We start from the raw sequence: 16,819 nt of genomic DNA, 5'->3' as shown, positions 1-16,819 counted from the left end.
TGGGATGCTAGAGAATGATGTCAAAATGTTAAAAATATGACCAATACGTAGATTGCGAAAAAGGAATGGAAGCCCGGAAGAGTGATCGATTCATATAGTAAAAGTACGATAGGGAGGGGGAGTCACGATGTTCGTGCTTATCTCAGGGATGTTACGGAATCTCGAGGGTGTAATTATACTTATATTCACAGTTGTGGGAGAGTCGGGGATGAGGATTAAAATGTGATGGTTTTGGAGTTATGTCAGTCTTAGGAAAGATGTGTACCTATCAACAAATGAAACAGTCAGTAGAGACAAAGTCAACAGGAAACAGGGAAATAAGCAGTGAACCAGCACTGCATATCTCTCACGAACATCACGTCAGACCACCTACCCTTGTTACAAATGAAAAACTTACCTTCTTACCGTTCAAGCAAAGCCCTGGATAACGGCATCGACAGACATCATCCTAGGATCCTCAATACAAACCTCTTTGATCCCGGCAATCGCACTTCTAGTCAAATAACTAGATACATAACTCGCTCTCATGACCTCTGCAGTCATTGCAAGTCCTTCCCTCTGTGCAGTGCCAGAATAAGAAGAACTGCGGATACTGCTATCGTCTGGGAGGACAGAAGCAGAATACCCAGCATCAACTTCAGCAAAAGGATCACTAAGATCAAGAGCCGTAGGATTCTCATGCCAGTTTGTGTAATGTGCACTCTCATCATCATCATCGTCATCATCATCATCATCGTCATCATCATGAGACCAAAAACTTTCATCCTCATCATAAACACTGTCTTCATCATCAAGGCGGCACAGATGATGAGGTCCAGATACTGGATATCTTATCCATGCAAACTCATCTTCTTGCACGCTTTGTCCGAAAAGAGCCGCGTATTCTGCTGCATTTTTGGGGGTGTCTGATGTCCAGTAGATGTTGCGAAAACTTCCCGCTGGTTTGGTAGGAGGTGTGATGTAGCGGGACTTTCTGTAAAAGCAAAAAGGGGTCTGGCGGTACGAGAAAGAGGGAGATGATGAAGAGTTTGGTGGAGATCCTAGGTCAGGAAGCCGATGGTTACCGGAGAAGCCGCTGAAGGATACCATAGTGACAGCTGGAGAGTCAGGGGGCGAGACAGGAGGGATGTTGTCACACCAAGGAGTGTTTGTGAAGATTAAAGATGGCTTCTTCTCAGCTCCAGCTACAGCATCAGTAGCACCAGAGCAAGGACCAGCCTTTGCAATTGCAGATTTAGCAGTGTTCCAAGAGAAAGCCTTTTTCATACCAGGAGATCTTTCAGGTCTCTTTGGAGGCGTTCTCTTAGGACAAGGGGGAAGTACAGGAGCATCAGGAGAAGTCAGAGGACCAATTTCCTCTTCCTTGATAACTTGACTGGTAAAAGAAAAAGGCTTCGAGGCATCAGTGCGCCAATAAGGAGTAAAGACAGAGGGATTGGCGCGAACAGATGGGATGACGCAAAGTTCCCAGACATGGCCGTCAGTGATAGGAGTGGCAGGAGAAGGAAAATCACCAGGTGTAAGCTCACTGATTGAGAGGACAGGTGAAGGTGGAGCAGTGCTGTACTCGCTCGCAGGACTGAAAGGAGGTAATGGCGAGATGGAAGATACAGGACTCAGAGGGACATCCTGAGGGATGAAGTAGGGAGACTCAGGACTAGGGAAGTCGAAGTCGGAGGAGATAGAGTAAGTAGGGGATAGAGGGCTGGGTGGGGAGTCAACACCGAAGGGGCGGTCGAGAGAAAGCGTTGAAGGACCGAGAGAGCGACCAGAAGACGGAGGCGAGATTGGGGACACAGGACTCAGAGGGGCATCTTGAGGGATGAGGTAAGGAGATTCAGGACTGCGGAGGTCGAAATCGGAGGAGATAGACAAAGCAGGGGAAACCGGACTAGGTGGAGAGTCAACGCCGAAGGGGCGGTCGAAAGAAAGTGTTAGAGGACTGACGAAGCGACCAGAAGGAGTGTTGCGACCAGCGCAAGTACGGCATGAACAATTAGTGTGGACCCACATGATTGTTGATGAAGGTCGAAAGAGTGCCGTACGGAGTATCGTATAAATTTGATGTTTGGTATTCGGCTCCAGTCGCGTTGATCTAGGAGTGACGAGGGAAGAAAAAACTCGAAAGACAACGGACAGAAGGATTCTTAAGTATTGCTAGCGCTATGGGTGGTAGACAGAGGAGAAAGAGAAAGCGGACAAGGAAAACAAAGAGTGGGCAAAAACTGATGAAAGAATGCTAAGTAGATCAAAAAGCTGATGAAAGAACTCGACGTTCGTCAAAGAGGACTCGAAGATGAACAATGTCATTCATCGACCAAAGCGCTAAGCACAAAGGAATCCATAAACCCGCCATGACTGATGTCGTGTTGTCGGGGTATGACGAGCGGCAGTACATGCTCTGCAGACTCGGCAGAGCGACCACATCGAGGGTATGGACTTGCAGCGTATCTGATAGAAATTCGTTAGCTCCGGATCAAGTGAGTAGCCGCATCACGAAACCTACTTCGGAAGACCCTGGCTCAAATCCCGGGAATATTCTCATGGAAGTTGCGTCCGCATTGGTTGCACCGTCCCATGAAACGGACCTCTGTGACGATTCGTTGAGTTTGCATGTCAATCTGACATATCTTCTCCCAGTAGCCTTCAGCACAATCCTCCAGACACTTTTTGCCATCGCATACAGCCTTCCATCTGCCTACAGTCGTCTGTCTCTTCAGAGGACCCAGTGTCTCGAGTTTCCTGATGTCACCGCGGGTGTAGATAGGAGCTGAAGTACCGCTAGGGTAGTAACGACCGATGTTCCGGTCGTACATGCCAGTTTGGATGAAGTTGGGTCGCATAGGATCATGGGGGTGAGGGACATGGTCAAACTCTCGAGCTTGCAAAGCATAGTCGTGGTTGCTCGACAGATCGTTGGGGAACTTGGGCTGCGGAGGGTCCTCGTATTCATCGTAGCGGATCTGCTTGAGGTATGTCTTTGGCGTTTGCGTTGGTTGATGTTCTGAGAACAACAGAGGCGAGGGTCGCTCAAGTACTTGTATAGCTGACAGAATGCTGCACAGAGAAGATGCACGACACGGCATGATCTGTCGTACTGTCTTTTCTGACCGATACGATGTCTTCACAGGATGCAAGCGAAACTAGAGTAAGACCTACATCGAACTAGATCGCGGCGTTTTTGCAGCATCAGCTTCACCTTCAAGACTTCAGCTTCGAGACACATATCTAGGAAGTACACAGCTGCTCAGACAACATGTGTGTCTGTCTTGCCTTCTCAAACATGACACTGGTTCTGAGAAAGAGTCCTATAGACATAGGAGAGACTTTGCGGGCTACAATGGCGCCCAGAATAGGATTGGTGCGACCAGAGGAGTAAGCGTATAGCGATACGCGATACGGCCAAGACGGTGGAGCAGCCAAGATCGAATTCAACGACTATCTCAATACCAGTTCATACAGATGCCGAGTCTCAATGGCGGGGCGAAATCAAAATGACAGTACAGATTCCTGTCAAATGTTGCACACTAGTGTTTGAGAAGAAGAAGCACAGCGCAATCCAGGCAGCTTGGAAGAACGCGAAGTTCGGCCTTGTGTTTTTGTGAACAAAGAAGTTGAATCAAAGACAAGGCTGAGTCTTGTGGCAATGCAAAGAGACTAGTCGAGATGATGGTGCCAAGATTTGTTATTTCCCCTGAACAGCAGGCAAAGTTTGGCATTGGATGAGATTGAGACACGCGTCGGACGGAAGTGCGGCTTGGAGAGTTGTCGGAGATGTAATAAGGAGACAGTATCTCACAGGAGGAGAAGGTCGAGAAGAATCGCAGTTATTATCGTAGAAGCAGAAAGCGGTTGTCGGCATTAACAAAACAACAAAGGAAGCAGGAAATTGGCCGTTTCTCATCAGTTGGCGGGGAGGATGCTTTTGGCCCATGGACAACAAGCGTGGGGGACTTTGTATGGTACGCCGAAGCACAGCACCAGTCAGCCTATTTTCTGCCTGTTTCTCTTCTCTCTCATGATGCATTCTGGACGCTCCTTGTTGCTGCTAGTGCGACAGCAAAGACAAGTAGACCAAGGCTGAGACTTGCGACTTTCACACAGATCAACATTTGGGTCACTACTCCCACCACCCTCATTCACACCACTACTCGCGACAAGATTACGCCGACTTTGAGCGCTCCAACATGGCATACCATTCGCAGCACACCAGCGCTACGTTTGTGCCAGGCGGCATGGATGACTACTATATGCCTACCAGTCCTGCTCTGGTCGCACCTGCCCCTCAACGGTATGACGTCCGCCATATCGATGTCGATCCCCAACTAATGAGACGATACAGACACATGCCCGAGATGAGCGACCAGATCCAAGAAGGAATTGCGAGTATGCAGTTATCCGTCACTGCACAACATGAAGCTGCTGCCTTCCCGCAAGTCCCATACCGCGGTCGCCATATCCCCCAAACCGACGGCGAGTTCGAATCTGTCCTGGAAGCTGCCAGGGTCACTGTATTGAACTCGAACGATCCGGACATGCAACTGGCATGGGCTCAGGATGCTCTGCAATATGTCACCATCTGCTTGGAGAGCGAGGACCGACTACAACAGACACAACCACCGCGACCACAGCAACCACAAGTCGAGCACCAGATCATGGTAGATGCCATCAACATAGTGACCTTTCTTGCGGATCAACACCACCCCAAGGCTGAGTTTATGCGCGGCATGTGGAACGAGTTTGGTCGCTTTGGCTGTGCTCACGATAAGCGCGAGGCCTTCCGCTGTTATGCCAGAGCCGCCGATCGAGGTTACGCCCGCGCCTGCTATCGTCTCGGCATGCTGTATGAGAATGCGAATGATGAAGAAAGAGCTTTGGACAATTACAGACGTGGCGTTGGTGCTCAAGATAGCGCGTCGTTGTACCGTCTGGGTATGATTACCCTGCGAGGTCAATACGGCCAGCCCAAGGACTTTGCGACAGGTCTTGACCTGATCAGACGTTCTGCCGACTCGATAGACGAGAACGCTCCACAGGGTGCGTATGTCTATGGTATGCTGCTAGCTCGCCAATTGCCGCAGATCAAGCTTCCGGAAGGCGTCCTCCCGTACGACGAGCAAGAAGCCAGGCGCTATATCGAGAACTCGGCTTTCTGCAGATTTTCAAAAGCTCAACTCAAGATGGCATCTGCTTACGAACTGGCTTCTCTTGGTTGTGAATTCGATCCTGCTCTGTCTCTGCATTACAACCGTCTAGCCGCAAGGCAGGGCGAGCCAGAAGCCGACATGGCTATCAGCAAATGGTTTCTCGTTGGTCACGAAGGTCTTTTCCCCAAACACGAGGAGTTGTCCTACATCTACGCCAACAGAGCTGCCCATGCTGGTTTGTCGACTGCTGAGTTTGCTGTGGGATACTTCAACGAGCTTGGCATTCATGTACCAAGAAACATTGACCTCGCCTTACAATGGTATAACAAAGCTGCTGCGAACGGAAACAAGGATGCTCAAGGTCGTATCGATAGTATCGCTCGCCGCCACATCTTGTCTAAGAACGATCACGAGAACGTTGCTTTGAGTCGCATAAAATCTCAACATGGTTCCATGCGTGGTCAACGACCTCCGAGATTCCAGGCTCAAATTCCGCGCATTGAGTCCATCTCCGAAGGTTCTGTTTCTCCTCACCCAAGACGTAATTCTTCTCTGGGTCCGCCGCCTTCGAGCACTCCGACACCTTATCCTCTAGATGACCGACCACCAACTGTACCTCCACCCAGATCTACTTCCACGGCTCCCTACCCGCTGGAGGACCTGACACCTCGACCCACACCAACTCCAGGACCAACAGGCGGTTTCCTAGACACTCGTCCAGCAACCACGACGCCAACTGGCCGAATACGAGCAAACACAACACTCGCCCGTCCAGATTCCGCTGCCTCCACACTCCAAGGCCAGCGTCCAATGCCCGGCGGTGCAAGACCACCGGGTCATCGCACAGCATCCGGTCCAGTCCCCGGCCCTCGCCCTCAACCAGGGACTTCTCCCCGCATGAACCCAACCTCACAACTCCCACCCGTAAACTCCCGCCTCGACATCGGCTACACCGCTCCCCCCGACACACGCCCACCCCCAAGTGTCGTCTACACAGCACCCCAAAACCCCGTCCGCCACTCCTCCCGCCCACCCACGTCAAGCAGCTCAAGGCCTGCAACATCAGCGTCCAGTAGTTCTCTCGGCCGCACACCCACAAGAGTGGATTCTGCAACGCCACGACCGAGTCCTGGGCCTTCTGTGGGGAGTACCGGGGCTGTGGGGACACCGCCGCCGGGGATCGGTGCAGGGGCCATGCCGAAACCTGCAACACCTAGTAAACCGGCAAAGACGGGGCCAAAGACCTTTGAGGAGATGGGAGTGCCGAAACATAAACAGGAGCAGGAATGTATTGTCATGTGATGTTGGCTTTTTGGGAGGCTTTTGAGTGGAAGATGTGGATTCCTTTTTTGCATAGCGTGTGTGTCTTGGATATTCGATTTTTCCTTCTTTCTTGATACCTAGTTTTGTAAATCTATACTTGATATTTGACTGCTTGCTTGTCTACTAGGCAATCTTGAAGCCCCGTGACTCTCTTTGGGGTTTTGACACGAGTGAAGGCTAGACTTTGATCTTGGTCAAGAATTTGCCAGTTTAGTCGTTGTGGTCCTGGAGAGAAGCACTTGCTCGTGTGGATCGCAAACCCGATGGTCTACCTTTTCTTTGCACGGGAAAAGGTGGAAGCAATGCTGAATCGCCTCGAACACTGGTCTACAGCACTCTCAGAGAGGCAAGTGATTAGAGGCGGACCCCCATCTTGGTTCAGTGCAGACAAAGACTCAAGAGATTTTGGTTGAATAACGAAGTTGATATACACAGCAGTCAGTAGGTTATGCATCTGTCGATCGAAAGCACGCTTATCCCATAAGCATCTCAGAGACGCCCAAACTCCAATCCCCAGTTCGAGTGAGGTATCTCGATATCTTTCTAGTATCCACACTTGCTCTTTCCAACTAGCTTCTCAGAGCTCTCAGTCTTTCGCCCAAGTTGTCTTCCTCGACTTCGGTGGGGTTGGCAGGGGCTTTGATGCCTTGTGCGGGTGTAGCTCCGGCCATCTCTTGATTCAATTCAACACCAGCTTCATCGGCGACTTGTGACATCAATCTGTCGACGTCCTCTTGAGGTGTTCCTACAGCAGTAGCACTGGAAGTGGCGTTCTCGTAGTATCCAGTCGCGACATCCAGGTCCTCGAATTGCGTCTCGAATTTGTCCATGACGGCCGAGATCTGTGAATGTTCAGTCAGTCAACAGCTCTTGCAAGAACAAGGCAACAGCACAACACACCTTTTCCAAGTCCATGGCCTTCATGGCTCCATCCATGCCTTTTACCACATTCGCCATGCTACCAGTGACTTGACGCATCGTCACAGCCGTCTGGACTCTGCTGGCCACAGCATCGATTCTCGAGGCCAGACGCAACAAGTTGAGCTTCTCATTCTGCTTGCGAATGGCGTTCTGGGCGTAGATTTTGGCAATGTCGCCGTGGTTTTGTTGAATGGCCTTTTTCAGTTTTGCCTTTTCGGCATTCTCGTCTTTGCCGGCTTTTGCGGATTGGCGGTTGAGTTGTTTGGCTGTGAACTGTGGGTGGGTTGGGCATGTTAGTGGGGGGTGGTTGGGCGTGAGGACGGATGTGAAGGGTGGAAGAGGGCAACAGTACCTTGAGGTTGAAGAGAGCCTTTTCGAGGCCTGACATGGTGACGGTGGGTTAGTCGTGGGACTGATGTGGCATATAGGTGTGGACGTCGTAAAAAGATGTGTTTGGTATGCGTGTTGCTTGATGGACTGACGATGACGGGCTGCGGCCGAGGCGGTCCAGAGTGTGGGGTCTTGGCCGGATCGCCCTCTTTCGTCACTGTCACATGCGTCCTGCATTTTACACCTTTCGGAAGAATCAACAACCCTGCAAACCATGTCTTTTCAAGCGTTCACTATATTCCGCTGTGAGCTGCAAGACGAAGTGAAACTAAGGTAATGCATTTCGCTCCTTCCATGCCATGTTGCGCCGTGATCTAACATAACCGTAGAGATGGGGTATCTAAAGAAGAATCGTATCATCCCAAACGCCAAAGACGCCTCTGCTCCCACTCGCTGTGCCTCTTGTTCTTCCCTTGCTCTTTCTGTCGCTTATGCTGTAGGTTCGGCGGGCTCGGCGGGTCCAGCATTGAACTTCTCGTTCGCTGATCTGAACAACTCTTCTTGCTGTCTCAGCAGTTCCTCTTCGGTCATACCAGACTGCTCGATCTTGCTCTGCTTCTTCTCGCGACTCTGTTCACACCACATCAGCATTATCCTCTGCATTGTCTTCGTCGTATCCAACTCACCGCTTGCTGCGACTTGAACTGTTGTGCGACCTCGAGCAGATCCGGCACGTATTCATTGAAGCCTAGCTCGTCCAATGCCTTTGTAATGTGTTCGCATGCAATCGTCTTCTTTGCGTCTTTCTCGGCAATCTCGTTGGCTTCGGACGACACCATGGTGATGAACTCGACGCAACATTCTATGAGCAGGTCGCGCGTCTCCTTGGCAAACGACATTCCCTGGTCATTGGCCAGTACTTCGGTAATGATCTTTTGGACGGTGGCTGGAGTGTCCTGGTTAGTCGCGTGGGTCGGTTAATTCACATATCGAAAGGACGCATACCTCTCGGCAGAGTGAGCTCGTCACTGCCTGTAAATTGTTAGCATGCTTCTTCCGTCGCAAACGTGTTTCTTGGAACTCAGTATTACATACCAGCAAAGTCTTTGTCCGACATATTCGTATGGCTTGTATGGTTCGGACTAGCAGTGAATTCAACGGTTCGGCCAAAGAAGTGTCGATGTCAACATGCTACTACAGGCAGCGCGCGCGCAACTTTGGGGGAATGCTGCAGCTTTAAGTCTGACTGGGACCATCAACTCCGGCTAATCCCGCCCTGCGGCTTCCGTCACCGACGCGTCCGAGCTTCACCTGCTATTTCTTTCGACGCGACTTTTTTCCTTCTGCCTTCTCCTTTCAACAAACAACAGCGCAAAAGGTATGTGTTTATTCCCCCTTCTCTCCCTCTCCTCCAGTACTTTTAAGGATGAACATTCGTGTCGCCCCTATCTTACCTTTACGTGGTGATTTACCTGTCTCAACCAAACGGACTCTCTGAAAATTATCTTGCACAACTCGCTCATTTCTCAAAATTGGTCTTTGGTGAATATCAGCTAACATTGCAATTCAGACAGATCTCCTCACACCTCTCTTTGCTTCGCTCAAGCTCTGCATACATGATGCGACTTGCCAAAGCATTGGTTAAGATGGAACAAGTCGGACGCGCGCGCTGAGTGTACGCAAAGAGCGACACTCGGCAGGAATACACAAGGTTAGTAATGATCAAGCATCATCTCTTCCTTTTCTTTACATGATGAGAAAATTATGTTATATACAACACCACCTATTATCCTTGAGGAATAAAATAATGGTTCGATTACCTGAAAAAACTTCTTTCAATCTTCAATTTTTCAACAATACTGGTCAGTTTCATGTTTACCAACTCATGTTTAGGTACATTTAGAACAACCCATGAACTCTGATTCCCTCGAGTCTCGCATATCGTAAGGTCAGTACACCACTCTTTTCACATCTCCATTCCTCGCGTGATGAACAAAATCATTCCATGCTAAACCTGAAGGCTAAAACCCTTATGGTGATCAAAATGTATTGCTTTTCATCTTTCAACTGACTGCACTTCTTCAATCCACCTTCACTACTGCATCACTGTTGAAAGTACATTCGACTAACACGTCGAAAGTCTATCTATAGTTCATCCCTCTTGGAAAGCCGCAAGCTTCTCGTCGTTCCAACTCAAGAACTTGCCGTTCAAGTCCTTGGGTGCATCTAATGCCAACTTTGCCATTACATGACCTGGCTGCTCGGGCTTGAGTAGTCCTCCCGTCTCCTTCAACTCCTTGAACTTGGCGGCGTCTTTTGCGTCCATGCTGTTGTTGTGCACGTCGCGGATTGATACTTGCATATCCGTGTCCACGACGCCTGGGCGGATTGAGAGGGTGGTGACATCAGGCTCTTCAACAGCAAGAGTCATGGCGAGGTGGTTCAACACAGCCTTGGATGCGCCATATGCTCCCCAGGTGGAGTATGCGCCGGCAGCAGCACCAGAAGAGCAAAGAATAATACTACCTTTGGACTCACGGAGTGCTGGCAGAGATGCCTTGACCTATCCGCAAATGTTAGTCGTGCTATTCTACTTCAACAGTGGAGTGGTCGACCAACCAGTGCAATGGCCGAGAAGACATTGACGTCGAACAAGGATCTCCATTCCTCTGCCTCGACGTTGGCGACTCTCTTGACAGGGTCGAGGATACCGTGGTTGACAATCACGCTGTCCAGACGCTGCCACTTTGACTTTGCCAGATCTGCTGCTCTCTGTCCCAACGACAGATCTGAGAGATCACCGGCAAGCACCTCGACCTGTCCAGGGTATTGCTCACTCAGCTTCTCCATGGGCTCGCGGCTTCTGGCGACCGTCACAACACGGCATGACTGCTTGAGTAGATAGTGCGCAATAGCAAGCCCAATGCCTAGAATTTCCCCCCATCAATATACCTCTTCTCTATCATGCAATGCCCGTTTTTTTGCTCACCTCGCGATGCTCCGGTGAGGATGACGACTTTGCTGGCGGACATGATGTTTATGCGGTTGTTGATACAAGAAGCTGTGTTTGGCTGGGACATGAAAAGTTCGTTGACGTTCGAGAAGAGAGCCCCACCCCCGCACACGTCACTGAGTGTCCCTTCCACGACTCTTGCCTTGCCTCTTTCGTCTCCAACATCAACCTGGTGCTGGCCTATCTCAAGGAAACACTATAGACATCATTAAATCATCCTCGCATTGTCTATTATTTCGTGCTCTTCGGATGCGTGTTAAGCAAAAAACCACAAGACGGTCATAACTCGGTATCCCCTCAACACAGTCATGTAAAATCATAGCACATTTCGCGATTGCTCCTATTGTTTCAGAAATCGAAGTGCCCTTATGTTCATTCGACAGAGGCTGGATCCATCGACTGGGTCTTTCTTCTTTCACAGCGTTATTTTTTCATGCTTTATATGGGTTACAGGTAAAAACATATCAAAGACCATGGGCTTGCGTTGTACGAGATCAAAATGTCGAATTCAGCATGTCACGAATTCTGCTCGTGTGACCCTGTCGGATGTTTATCTGCTACCTCTCTTCATCAATGACTCTTCTGGTAGAGTCGCATATACGGATGTCAGTGTTTGATGTATATTAGACGGCTTTGTGAGGGCCGGTGGGTAGATACGGGTCATGGTCGAGATAGAGATAGGGCCATTTGTGATTTACCATGTCACAACTTCGTTGTCGGCCCAGACAGTAAACGATTGATCATAACCCAAACTTGAACACACTCATTTGCAATGAGAGAAGCCCAATATGCGGCAATGAAACCGACCAGAGTTTACTCTCACAATAAACATGATGGTGAGGATCTGATATGACTTTTAATGACTATATTTTGAACTCCTTTCCACCAGGTCCCAGGAGCATCAACAGGACAAATCATGCATACCGCCCCCCAGGAAGACGAGAAGTCAAAATGAGCAGCCGTCTTGGGCCATGATTGCCATAACCATAACTCCAAGCCGATGCTCGGAATCTTGAACCTCATCATCCTGAACCTGATGACCAGATCACTGCTCAACATGTGCGTCGAAGAAGCGTCGTGACAACCCATTTAGGCGTCTGCAGAGATCCCTCCAAAGGTCAAGTGTATACGGATAGTCAAGGCATAAATCCACGGCACACTGCAAGAAAAGCCATGTCTCTTGTAACCAGACCTGCATGAGGGACATAGAGGAGGTCAAGCTGACTAGTATATCCACCGTCCAGAAAGCTAGGATGAAGCGAGCTATGTGTAGCACATGTAGACTGTATCCTCGATCTTGGATTGCGCCTGATCGTTCTGAGGGCACAAAGGTCGTTGTATGCGTGAGGTTGCCCATATGAGAAAGATTCGCGATTCGACTGACGTGGCAGCGAATGAGGAAGGGAGAAGAGAAGAGCCAATCATGGCAGGGTCTCCATGTGCAAGATACCCAGAGTCCGAAAGAGGTCGCCCCAAACACTCTAGTTGTAGTCGAAGAGCAATATCGACAGAACCCAGGTGAGCTCGCTTCCAGGTGTTTGCAAATCAAGTAAAATGCGACTCGACATGATGCGCCACTGCTGTCTCATCGCCCTCGAAGTCCCCACACACAGGGCAAGAAGCAGTCTTCGTAGCTTCCACAACTGGCTCCTCTTCCCGCACAGGCTCCTGGACCTTCCCTCCTCGTCCCTTCTTCTGCTTAGCAGGCTTCACATACGCAAAAAGATCAATCTCCTCCTTCGGCGCCTCCCCATCCTCATCCAACCTGACATCCCTAGATTGAAACTTCGAGCGACGATTATCCCTCTCCCTAGGTGCTCTGGATGTATAACTCGGTGCCGAGCTTTGTGTTGAAGAAGTTTCTGTAGTAGGCATTTCTCCAGTGTGCATTTTTTGAACGCGGCCTACTCTGCCATCGGAAAGACGCACTTTTATGCCTCGAGGGTGGTTCCCACTGGTCAGGACATTTTGGACGTGGCCTTGGACTTGACGACCTGTGGGTTGGTCTTCTTTGAGGACGATGGAGACGGCTGCGCCAGGGACTACTTGGGTGATGTTTGGCACTGGCATTTTGACCGTGAAGATGCTCGGCCTTTGTCTTGTTCCCCTGTGTAGGTGATGGAGGGGAGATGTAAGTTGTGAATATATGTCCAGATCTTGATGTATGTGCAATCAGAGGATGGGGATTTAATGTTGGTTAGATGGATTTGTGAAAAGCACTCATAGCAGTGACCAGATGCTGCGAATTCTGATGGCATGAATTGACGAGCTCAGACCATCGTCATCTTGCACGCATCTATTCCACTTCTTTTCCTCGCTGATACAAGCACAAGACCAAAGCGTCTATACTAATATGATACATCCTATCTGCACTCGCGATCTCTACATCTAGTCAATAACTACTTCTTCAAATCCAATACCCGCCCCCATACCAATCTCTTCAAACATCCACACCGCTATCGGAAGCCGCACCATCCGAAACTTCCGCCTCCCGCTCCCTTCCACGGCCATGTCTCGGGGTCATCTTTCCCACTCGCTGAACACTTTCCCAGCCGGTCTCCCGCTCCGCCCTCCTCCACGGCAAAAAATTGACATTTCTTTTTCTTCGCCTCTTCCATGCCTCGTCAATAAATCCCGTGATGACCGCATGATGGCCCAACTTCCAAGGATGCTCTCCCCCCCCCGCATTGCAAGCGAAAGGGAGGATTCTGCTTTGTCACTTTTCCAAAGAGATGCCGGTTTTTTACGGCGCTCACTCGGCACGTCTTTGTTGCGTTGAGGAGAAGAGCCTTTAAAAACCGCATGACGGATCTCGATGGATTGAATCATGCATGAACGGGGGGGCTGGCGCGGATGAAGTCATTTTTTTTTCTGTTAAATGATCGTTGGAGCGAGCGCTTTGTCGCGGCTGTAAAATGCGTGCAATGACAACAGGATTAGTATGGTCGTGATGGAGTTGTGACTGCTTGTAAGACGGGCTCAATTTTGATCAAATTCGACAAAGATGAGGCTCATGTTGGCTTTTAGATCGTGTTCTAGACGCGTCAAAGATGGTCAGGTACATATGCTCTAGATGCAGGGAAGCTTTGCGATATAGCCATCAGATAAGGTAACCTGGGGCCCCAGAGGGTACCACGGTCTGCGACACCGATGGCAATGTCTGGCGACAGTGGTTTGATAGCAGACGCGACACGGGTCAGGTCAGATGGGAAAGTGTAGTCGTGATGGGTTGAAAAATGCTGGTAATGAGTGCAGTATGTACAAGAAACCCAAAACGCGTCTAATGCTACTCTACATGCCAACAACATGTATCCTACAAGCCATGTAAAGTGCAACATCTAGCACATATCTACAAAAGATTGCTTGCTTGCTTTTGAACCTCTCCGGAAACGATTCGCTAGTCATGATATCAAAAAAGAAAAAACACAAAACATGTATAAAGACATTAAACAAACATCATTCCTCAGCTGAGCTTGTCCTGGACAACATCGGCGGTAGCTGAAGGATTTGAGATGTTGGCGACAGCGCTTTGCAGAGCACTTGTCAAATCGATGTGGAAGAAAGGTCTGTTGAGGCCATGCACAACAACCTTCTTCTGGTTGACCTGCGAATCATATGCCTTGCTGTTCTGGATAGTCTGGTTGATGTCGCTGGAAGTTTCACTGCTTTCGCCGTGAATCTCTCTGCTCTGAGCGCGTCCAAGCTCAATATCGCGGTGCTTCTTGTACTCAGCGTGGTTGAGGGCGTACTCGGCATCAGCAGCGGCACTTGAAGAACCACCAAGCTCAGCAACGCTGAAGATTGGCTTCCAGCGCTGGAACTCTTCGCCCTCCTCGGTGGGGTAACCGAAGCCAGCGGATGCGAGAGCGCGACGGGTCCAGCGGTTGTTGATGTGAGCAAAGTGCCACTGAACCTTCTCAGGAGTGGTGTAACGATCGAGCTGGTTGCGGACGTCGATAAGATGTTGCACAGAGGTAATATCAACGTTGTTGACAGAAGAGAAATCCAAGATGACAGCCTTAAGAGTGGGCTTTTGGTCCTCGACTATCGCAGCCTTGCCACGGCGCGGGCCAGGGTCGTTCCAAGGACGGTCACCAGGTCTGCCATATGCGTCAGGGTCAGTGCGACGAGTTTGCTTGAAGATCGAAGAAACCATGTAGTCGAGGTAGTGGTTAGCGTTGGGGTAGTTGTAGCCCTCCGAGAATCTGTAGATGAAGACTCCAGGGTGGGGAGATTCAGTCTCGATCATGGGGTTGGAACCATCATCGTGCTCGATAGGCAGGAAGATGCTGCGGTCAGCCTTCTCATGGTCGTAGGGGTGGTTTTGAGGCTTATCCTTATCTTCGAGAAGATGGTCTCCAATAACAGAGTGGACCTGGACCTTTCCGAGGAAGCGTCCACGAGCCTTAAAGACGCGGAAGAGGAGAAGAGCAAGCGACACGCAGATGGTAGTGTAGATACCGTTCTCAATCGAAGAGAAGACAGTGACCAAGACACCGGCAAAGAAGATAGGAACCTCGATAGGTGAGATCTTCCAGAACTGGTAAACAGTGTTGGGAGGAGTGATAAGATCACCAACGGCATGGATGATGACGGCAGAGAGGACCGAGTTGGGAATGTAGAAGAAGACTGCTGGCAAGGCATAGATAGCCAGGAGAACGATGACAGCAGTAATGACACCAGCGAAAGGTGTACGAACACCAGCCTTGGACTTGATAGCAGTACGTGAGAAAGAACCAGTGACAGGATAAGCACCAAGGAAAGGACCGAGGAGGTTCGAAACACCAATAGCGACAAGTTCCTGAGAGGGATCGATCGAGTAGTTGTTGACTCTACCAAAGGACTTGGCGATGGAGATGTGCTCAATAAGCAGGACGATGACTGAAACCGGAAGCTCACTGGCAAACACCTTGATGATATCAGCGGTGACTGTTGGCACAGCAGCGTGCTTGAAGCCACGAGGAACAGTTCCCAACAGCTTGAACTTGGAGAGAGTGGCGGTCTTCTTCTTGTTGTGAATGCCGGGAATATTGCGGTTGACCAACCAACTGATCAGGGTGTATAGAAGGATGATGAAGACAGTGCGCAATGTGGAGCAGAAGAAAAGGAGCTTGCGGTGCTTGGGAATCTTGTTTCCCAGGTATTGGAAGCCGAAACGCAAGAGATAGAGGAAGAGAAGGGCAGTCAGACCCATTGCTGCATCCAGTTTTGATCGTCCAAGATGCTCCAGGATATGGATGACAACAAGATATGTCGAGTCACGGGTGGAGAAGCCGGTAATACCCATCAGGGTTGGGATCTGACCGACACAGATGTTGATAGCGGAACCAGTCATGAATGCCGAGATGGAGGTGAGAGAAATGAAGTCGACGAGCCAGCCGAGTCTGGCAAGACCGAGGAAGCAAACGATAGCGCCAACGATGACAGAAAGTGCAGATGCGATGACGTGACCTTGGTACTCAGGATGGCTGTCTTTGGCCTTGAGCACAACGTTTCCGACGATGGTAGACATGACGGCGACGGGCTGTGTGTAACGTAAGCAGATTGTCTCAAGAGGAAGAGGAGTAAATCACTTACACCAATAGTGATATCCTTCGAGGTAGCGAAGAACCAATAGATCAAGACACCCATGAAGGACGAGTATAGACCATATTCGGGATCAAGCTGAGCAAGTTTGGCATAAGCCATACCCTGAGGTACTACGACGGCACCGATGGTGATACCAGCGACCAAGTCTCCGTAGAGCCATTGAAGGTTGTAACGACCAATCCAGCGGGTGAAGGGAAAGAGATTCCGACCATAGGTTTTCATCTGACCACCAGTCGGAGTAACATCGCGGAACCATTCCCAAACAGTGGGCTCAGCCTCAACGAAGGTGTCAGCGCTGGAGACGGAGAAGACAGATTCACCTCTAGTGATCTTCTCAGCGTGCATCTCCTGTCGGTAGTCGAGTTTGATGCCTAGGACTTTAGCTAGCCCATGGCCAACTTGTGCCCTTCTAGAAGGCATATTGAAGGAGTGTGGATGTAGCGTCAAATAACACACCAGAATCCGGATAGGTGGTATAGAAACAAGAGTAGTGAAG

The 16,819-nt window shown here is 49.9% G+C and overlaps 8 protein-coding genes across 8 annotated transcripts; 1 reads left to right on the top strand and 7 right to left on the bottom strand.

Moving 5' to 3' along the window:
- Positions 1-408: 408 nt before the first annotated feature.
- On the bottom strand, positions 409-2,013 carry AUEXF2481DRAFT_7985 (uncharacterized protein; the record flags this gene model as incomplete). The annotated part of the gene is made up of 1 exon (XM_013485008.1): positions 409-2,013. One exon carries the CDS (start codon positions 2,011-2,013, stop codon positions 409-411), a length of 1,605 nt encoding a protein of 534 aa, XP_013340462.1.
- Positions 2,014-2,233: 220 nt separating this feature from the next.
- AUEXF2481DRAFT_441624 (uncharacterized protein) lies at positions 2,234-3,332 on the bottom strand. Its single transcript, XM_013485127.1, has 3 exons — positions 3,229-3,332; positions 2,507-3,177; positions 2,234-2,451 (listed from the first exon to the last, which is right to left on the bottom strand). The coding sequence occupies exon 2, from the start codon at positions 3,084-3,086 to the stop codon at positions 2,523-2,525; it is 564 nt and encodes a 187-aa protein (XP_013340581.1). The 5' UTR covers positions 3,087-3,177; positions 3,229-3,332; the 3' UTR covers positions 2,234-2,451; positions 2,507-2,522.
- Positions 3,333-4,187: 855 nt separating this feature from the next.
- AUEXF2481DRAFT_7983 (uncharacterized protein) lies at positions 4,188-6,449 on the top strand (the record flags this gene model as incomplete). Its single annotated transcript, XM_013485007.1, has 2 exons — positions 4,188-4,291; positions 4,343-6,449. 2 exons carry the CDS (start codon positions 4,188-4,190, stop codon positions 6,447-6,449), a joined length of 2,211 nt encoding a protein of 736 aa, XP_013340461.1.
- A 402-nt stretch (positions 6,450-6,851) lies between these two features.
- Positions 6,852-7,871, bottom strand: AUEXF2481DRAFT_43405 (uncharacterized protein). The gene is made up of 3 exons (XM_013485056.1): positions 7,744-7,871; positions 7,371-7,664; positions 6,852-7,312 (listed from the first exon to the last, which is right to left on the bottom strand). The coding sequence occupies exons 1-3, from the start codon at positions 7,777-7,779 to the stop codon at positions 7,040-7,042; spliced, it is 603 nt and encodes a 200-aa protein (XP_013340510.1). The 5' UTR covers positions 7,780-7,871; the 3' UTR covers positions 6,852-7,039.
- A 272-nt stretch (positions 7,872-8,143) lies between these two features.
- AUEXF2481DRAFT_43402 (uncharacterized protein) lies at positions 8,144-8,857 on the bottom strand. The gene is made up of 4 exons (XM_013485055.1): positions 8,817-8,857; positions 8,727-8,753; positions 8,408-8,667; positions 8,144-8,351 (listed from the first exon to the last, which is right to left on the bottom strand). The coding sequence occupies exons 1-4, from the start codon at positions 8,836-8,838 to the stop codon at positions 8,211-8,213; spliced, it is 450 nt and encodes a 149-aa protein (XP_013340509.1). The 5' UTR covers positions 8,839-8,857; the 3' UTR covers positions 8,144-8,210.
- Positions 8,858-9,626: 769 nt separating this feature from the next.
- AUEXF2481DRAFT_43401 (uncharacterized protein) lies at positions 9,627-10,783 on the bottom strand. The gene is made up of 3 exons (XM_013485054.1): positions 10,711-10,783; positions 10,341-10,648; positions 9,627-10,284 (listed from the first exon to the last, which is right to left on the bottom strand). Exons 1-3 carry the CDS (start codon positions 10,751-10,753, stop codon positions 9,874-9,876), a joined length of 762 nt encoding a protein of 253 aa, XP_013340508.1. The 5' UTR covers positions 10,754-10,783; the 3' UTR covers positions 9,627-9,873.
- A 1,496-nt stretch (positions 10,784-12,279) lies between these two features.
- AUEXF2481DRAFT_7979 (uncharacterized protein) lies at positions 12,280-12,804 on the bottom strand (the record flags this gene model as incomplete). The annotated part of the gene is made up of 1 exon (XM_013485006.1): positions 12,280-12,804. One exon carries the CDS (start codon positions 12,802-12,804, stop codon positions 12,280-12,282), a length of 525 nt encoding a protein of 174 aa, XP_013340460.1.
- A 1,393-nt stretch (positions 12,805-14,197) lies between these two features.
- Positions 14,198-16,743, bottom strand: AUEXF2481DRAFT_69215 (uncharacterized protein; the record flags this gene model as incomplete). Its single annotated transcript, XM_013485105.1, has 2 exons — positions 14,198-16,258; positions 16,312-16,743. 2 exons carry the CDS (start codon positions 16,741-16,743, stop codon positions 14,198-14,200), a joined length of 2,493 nt encoding a protein of 830 aa, XP_013340559.1.
- Positions 16,744-16,819: the final 76 nt, after the last annotated feature.

Source organism: Aureobasidium subglaciale (assembly GCF_000721755.1).
Source record: "Aureobasidium subglaciale EXF-2481 unplaced genomic scaffold scaffold_24, whole genome shotgun sequence".
NCBI lineage: Eukaryota > Fungi > Ascomycota > Dothideomycetes > Dothideales > Saccotheciaceae > Aureobasidium > Aureobasidium subglaciale.
The sequence above is the reverse complement of the archived record's forward strand: the minus strand, read 5'-3'. Positions and strand labels throughout refer to the sequence as shown.